The sequence below is a fragment of the Neophocaena asiaeorientalis genome, unplaced genomic scaffold (assembly GCF_003031525.2).
Source record: "Neophocaena asiaeorientalis asiaeorientalis breed wild unplaced genomic scaffold, Neophocaena_asiaeorientalis_V1.1 scaffold725, whole genome shotgun sequence".
NCBI lineage: Eukaryota > Metazoa > Chordata > Mammalia > Artiodactyla > Phocoenidae > Neophocaena > Neophocaena asiaeorientalis.
The window spans coordinates 60,605-67,018 of NW_020172823.1; the positions used below are offsets into that span (position 1 = coordinate 60,605).

Sequence of the window (6,414 nt, forward strand, 5' to 3'; positions counted from 1 at the left end):
CCATTGTTCTTGGTATACCAGAAAAATGACATTACTTTAACAGGAGGCTCAAATGGAAAAGGCACAACCTTTGAGCCATTTCCTCTTGTTTCTTATCCACTTTAGATTTATACAACAAGGGGTGACAGCCACAGAAGTTTTTGTTTTTCATACCAGACTAGTTTTGACTCAGAAGAAGTTATCTGTTATGAAAACTGAAGAATGATAGTGTGCCCCTCTTCTAAAAGCTTTTTTGTACTTGGTCACTGGCTCACTGAGGGATGAATCATTAGTTCTGGATGAGGATTTCTCTCCTAAGGTGCTTCAGAGAGCCTGAAGTCCCATGTGGCTTGAATGCAGGTGGGATATAATGGGGACAATGAAAATATGCTGAAGGATATAGAGCCTTGAAAGACTTGCTAGGGAATTTGGTGATATTTTATAGATGGATTCCCCTGAAAGTTCCTCATTTAAAATTGAGGGTGGGTAAATAAATAAATAAATAGATAGATAAATAAATAAATAAAATTGAGGGCCCAGCAAAGGGTCAGTAGGTGCTAATAGTCCAGTTGTGTTGCAGGAAGATTTCCTGCTTTACTTGATGACAGGAAAGATGAGAAATCTACACTGATTTTTACCCCCAGCCAGCAACATATTGAGACAAGTAACATCTGGATCAGCCCTGATACTACATGGGCTTGCCTGAATTATTTTTCCAGAAAAGGACATGAAACAAGAGATGAGCAATGGGGTTTTGACTTTGAGTACACCCCAGGAACAATTTGTGAACTGACTCTGTCTTCCATAACTCCTACTCAAGGACAGACCATCAGCTTCTTGCTTTGATACAATACCTATATACCCCAAACTCACCCTTCTCTTTAACTAATGGAAAATTTCACAGCCATCAACTGATTAAGTGTGTGCTCCACAGGGCATTTGAGACACAGAATATTTCCAAAGGGTCTGGTCCAATTGTACTGTGAAGATCCCCAATTCTGAAAGCAGTACCCACAGCTAGAATTCCAGACTATGGGAGTTTTGTGGATTAAAAACCAAGTTATAAAGGACGCCAAAAATCATCTAAGTTGCAACTGTATGTTGCAAAAAGCCTACCTACATTTTTTCACCCTTAATGCACAAATGTGGCTGGTTGTCTTTCATTTTAACTCCTAGATATACAGAAGATAGATTCAGATTTGACCTCAACAGAAATTAAACTAAAGATAGCTGCTAAAACTAGGGGTACATGACACCTTGTTGAGATTTGTAGGTTTAGGCCTTCCCCCAAACACATAAAAAGTTAGGAGAGAGAGGAAGCTCAATAGAAAGACCAGTAATTGTATACTGTATTTCTCAATACCCAATTTCCCAATTCTGGGCAATTAAGGAAAGAGGAATGATAACAGCAAAGGAGACAGAGGGTAGGAGAGGCAGAGGTGACCCCAGATCCCAATCTAAACTCTGGCATTCTATGCCACAAACTCTTAACCAGAACTTAGCTTTTGTTAGGTATAAACAGGAGGAGCTGAGGTAGTATAGACAACATGGCTTCAGCTCTGTAAACTGTACAAATAAATAGGATAGTGGGATTAGGGGAAGTAATTTCTTCCTAACCACACACTCCTAAAGGACTTTGGTCTCCTGTGGCTGCCTCATAGAGCTGAGCTCTAATCAAAAGGGATCAGCACAAACAGGGCACTGTCATCAAGCATAGGTGCAAATCACCAAGTCCAAAGCATTGGTCAGCAAACAAAAGTAAATATGAGAGCAAACAGTCATAAAGATGGGGCAAATGAGATTTTCTATGAAGCAATTTTTTTAGTTAGACCCTAGAAGGGCCCTTCTCTGAGACCCAGGAATACGGGGAGTGGGGGGAGCCTCAGATGAAGCAGTAAACTTGGTACCCCAAGATGGGGCACCTGGATGTTGAGGGTACAGTGGGACTAGGTCCTTTTAGAACCACACTTCCATGGCTTTGATAAATGGGAATGAAAACCAGGAATTTTCCTGGAGGTTAAAAAGCTTCAAGATATCCTGATAAGACATCTTATGTGAAAGGCTGAGCACAAGTTCTGGGACTCAAACTGGAATGAAAGCATCTGTGTTCCTTTACTCCTAAGTCTATGTCTTCACCCCTTTCCCCAGGTCTGCCCAGACGTCAGCCAGTAGCACAGTCCTGTCTTCTTGTGTACAGAGTGATTCTACTATTTGAACATGCTGAAACTAAATGATCTTTCAATGTAAACTTGTTTTGTTTGTACCCCACTACAGACGCAGACAGTGCTCTTTATTATTCTGTTACTTGTGCTTTATCCCTCTGACTAGACTTCAACTGAAGAACTAGGACAATGTTTTCACCAGTTTTAGCATGCAACTTTATTTACATGTAAATGAAGTATTAAATGAATACACTTATGTCAATATAAAGCACAGAAGTATAGTTTACTCAGGATGAATAGGTTCATTATTAGGTCATATTGCAGAAATACTAAAAATATCTTAATTTATATAGCACAGTAAAAATCAACAAACATTCAAGCTCTCAAGATCATTTGGTATCCATAAAACTGGCTCCTTCAATCAGCACAGATGGCATAAATATTGAACTTATAATATGCATTCATTTCATATTACAACACCAAAATATTATTCAAGGCTTTGTGAGAACATACGGCTATTCAGAGTTTGAGTATTAATCGTATAACTTTATCTCTCACCTCAGGATCACTGTGCTCTGCTAAGTCTTGTAGTTTCTGACCAAACTGTTTTGCTTCCTGGAATATGGAAATAAGTTCAGATTTAGTGAACTCTTCCTTGGTAAATAGCTTCACCTTCTTTTTGAATTGGAAATTTATGTTCTCAAATATTTCAATGATATTAAGAATATTGGCCTTTGACTCATTTTTGTTAAACGGCGCAACCAATGATGACAGTACTTTGGCACTGATCAGTTCTCTTGTATTGGCTTGATTTTTAGACAAGCGCGAAAACACTTTTAAAACATAAAACTTGGTTTTGCCACTTCCCTTGTTTAACAAGGTGAGGAAATCTGGAATGTAATTGACAATCATATGGTGGTCCTCAAATTTTACACTCAGCTGCACTAATAATTTTAGTCCAGCCAGTTGCTCAGGGGAGTTCAAAGGAAAAGAGATTATGTCCTTACAAACTTGGTTTACATATGACTCTCCTGTTCTTGGTTCTCCAGAAGACTCAGAGTTGTCATCCACCATATTTAAAGTTCTAGGGTGTTCTTTAACATTGGGATTATTGACCAAGTTTTCAATCATAACAGTAATACCTACATCATGAATTATATCTTGGGTAAATGGATAAGCAGGACTGATACCCATTATCATTGTAGCTATTTCATGAATGAAAGGATCCTTAGTTAACTTAAGTAGGGCAACGAGTTTATCAAACTCTTTAGGCTCTAAACTAAAAACATGTGATTTGCAGCGGCAGGCTTTTGGATTGGGCCCATACTTTTCCCTATACTTAACCTGTTTTTTGAGCTCAGCTAAGGTCTGGAAGTAAGGCCCATTATAGGGTGGGATCTTGGTCAGAGGCCGAATCCCCAGAGGAGTTTCAATCAAGGTCTCAACCAGAGTCCAGTTCCCTTCTGGAGGCAAGGATCGCTCCCCTCCCTCTACTGGGACTAGGACACAAAACCTGGCCCTTGACCATGCTGCCGCTTTTTGCTTTATAGTAAGTTCGGGTTTGGGCTTGGGCTTGGGCTTTTCCTGTCTCTTACGTGGAGGCTTATACACTTGAAAAGGGGTCTCTTCTTCAGGCCAGAACCAGGATCCTACACTAGGCTCTTCTCCAGTCCAAAACCAAGAGCAGACATTTTCTTCAGCCTCATCACTGGACTCAATTACAATACCAGCTCTGTCCCCCACCCTCAACTTGATGCTGGCCTCTCTCCTTCTCTGGGACCTGGGCCCAATATTGTCTTTATCATCAGCCTTAGCAAAGGACCTGGTATTGACTTCACTTCCAGCACCAGCCTTGACTTCATACTTGGTCACAGCACTGACCCTGGACATAGGCATGGCCTTTGACTTGGTTTCGGACACTATACCAGGTTCTGTAGGGGGGTCTGACTTAGTCTCAGCCATAACTCTAGTCTTAGTTTTAGCTTCCATCTTGCTCACTTCCCTTGTCAAGGCACGGCCTCAGCGTAGGTCACTGCCTGTATCCTGGCCATTGCTCCATCCCCAGGATTGGCCTGGGTCACTGGTCCTGTTTCCGATTCTGCCTCAGCCACTGCCTTGGCATGGATCTTAGCCTTGGCTCTAGTGTTGGCAGGGCCACAGATTCCAGCTTTCAGGCCAGCCCCAGCCCCTCCTCTGCCCTTGCCTTAGCCTCGAAGCCAGTCATGATCCAAGTTAAAGGCAAGGCCAAGTTATATATCCCCACCCCCGTCTCAGCCTTGACTGAAGGTCTCTCCCAAGTTGGTGTTTTCATACAAAGTCCAGTTGTCACTCAGCCCCCTTTCCAACTATAGGCTCTGCCAGTGATATAAACAACGTGCAGAGGAAGCTCACTCAGGGAAAGGAAGGATGGCTGTGTGCCTGAGCGCAGCCCTGTGGAGGGTGGTGGTCTTCAGCCACTCCAAGGCCACCAGATCTGCCACTGAAGTTGGACCTAGGGGTGGAGGAAGGAAATGGGGCTTTGAGTCTTTTCCAACTTTTTGCTCATGTTGATTAGCACAGAGAGACAGGAAAGTATGAAAATTCAGTGCTAAGTGTAAAAGGTAGATAATTAGCAAACTCCTTCTCCCTTCATTTCATGCTCCCTCCTGTAGTTGCAACTACTGTAGTTGCAACCGATCTTTTTTCCAGACACAAAACAGAGTATGGAGAGTGGAAAAGCTGAATGGGAGTGAGAGACTGAAGATTCCCTAGACTGGCTCTCTACCCCTACCACACCCAAGCAGATCTCCACTACTTCATCCTACAGGTCTACTGAGGAAGTCTCCACATACACTAACCTTCCCTGATCTGGAGTAATTTTCTCCTCCTTTCCTTGTTTCCAATGATGACAAGCCCTACAGCAGACTTAAAGGCAGATCTATGGACAAATAAACAAACAGGAGGATTGGAAACTGATCTCTTGGTAGACTGACTTTGGTCCCTGGTCCCTATATATGTAGTTTGTCTAGTGTTTCCCTCCTTCTGGTCCCTTCCCCCATTGCCTGCTTCAGGACTGCTCCTCCTCTCTGTTTCCCACCATTTTCCACTTCAGTGACTGCCCTGGCACTTCCCTGTTTCAAAAATGGACTGGGGTGAAGCATAAGAATAGAAAAACCAAGTGGGAAGTAATAAAAGCAGGTATTACCCTTCTATACCCCCAAAGCTTAGGAAGGCTCCCAACTAAATCAGCAGGGGACCAAACGGGTTAGTAAACTGGCAAAACAGAAGAGATAGAATTCTCTATCTCAATCACTCTACCCTGACACCAATCTAAACAGATATAGGACACATTTCTCTTCTTCATTATTTCCTAGCTTCAAGTTGGGTTACCATTTACAAGCCTTCACAACAACTGAGAGTTCCACAGACCTAAGGACAGACCTACACGCAAAGATTCACAAATGCAGAGTTAAATAAATAAATAGAGACAATGGAGACCGAGCCCTTGGTAGAGATCAGTACGTAGGACACTGATCCTTTCTGGATACAAGTACCTGACTGCCAAAAATTTCTCTCTTTCTTCCTCCCCTCCCCCAAATCTCCAAGCTCCTCTGCTCCATTCTCAAAGTCTGACAATTCCCCTGCAGAGACAACTCGAAAATCGCTGCAAGATAGTGGTGGTGTTAGTAGGGATGGAATGCTCAAACCATGGAAATTGGCTTCGAAATCAAAGAAAAGGATGATTTCCAAATTTCATCTAAGTTCTTGTGTTTCCTTTTTCTCCCCAAAGCCTATCACTTTCTTCAACACAATGGGAATAAGGGAGGGCTGTTTGGAAAGCTCGCAGAAAGGAGATCTGGAATTTCCCCTGGATTCCTACCTGCTCTAGTCTTAGCCACCTACCACATCCAAGCACTGACCTCTCTACAGAAATTAAGCCAATTTTCTTTTTCTTATACCCTTTGAGGTTCACTGCCCCCTACCGGTCTTTACAGAAACATAGAGTACCGCAAATGCAGAAACAGACCTACACATATAAACGCATGATACATACTCAACGACCCAATGAAAAGACAGTGGGAGAGACTTGGTTATTAATAGTTAGCCTAGTAACCAGGACAGGAGCCCCTTTTAACCCTCCCTGTCTCACCCCACAGCCAGGTGTCAGGCACCAGGTAGGGCCTCACCTGGCTCCTCTTCACTGTCCTCTCTAAGGAAAAAGGGACACTACCCATGCACTTCTCAAGGGAGATCCTAGCTGCTCTCCTGACTTCTCTCACCACTACATCCTTCC

At 42.8% G+C, this 6,414-nt stretch overlaps 1 protein-coding gene across 1 annotated transcript; it reads right to left on the minus strand.

Annotated features, from left to right (window-relative positions):
• Window positions 1-2,339: 2,339 nt before the first annotated feature.
• On the minus strand, window positions 2,340-4,343 carry ARMCX5 (armadillo repeat containing X-linked 5). Its single transcript, XM_024741880.1, is given in 2 exon segments — window positions 2,340-4,156; window positions 4,159-4,343. Coding segments are annotated over 2 exon segments (1,530 nt in total). The 5' UTR covers window positions 4,193-4,343; the 3' UTR covers window positions 2,340-2,660.
• Window positions 4,344-6,414: the final 2,071 nt, after the last annotated feature.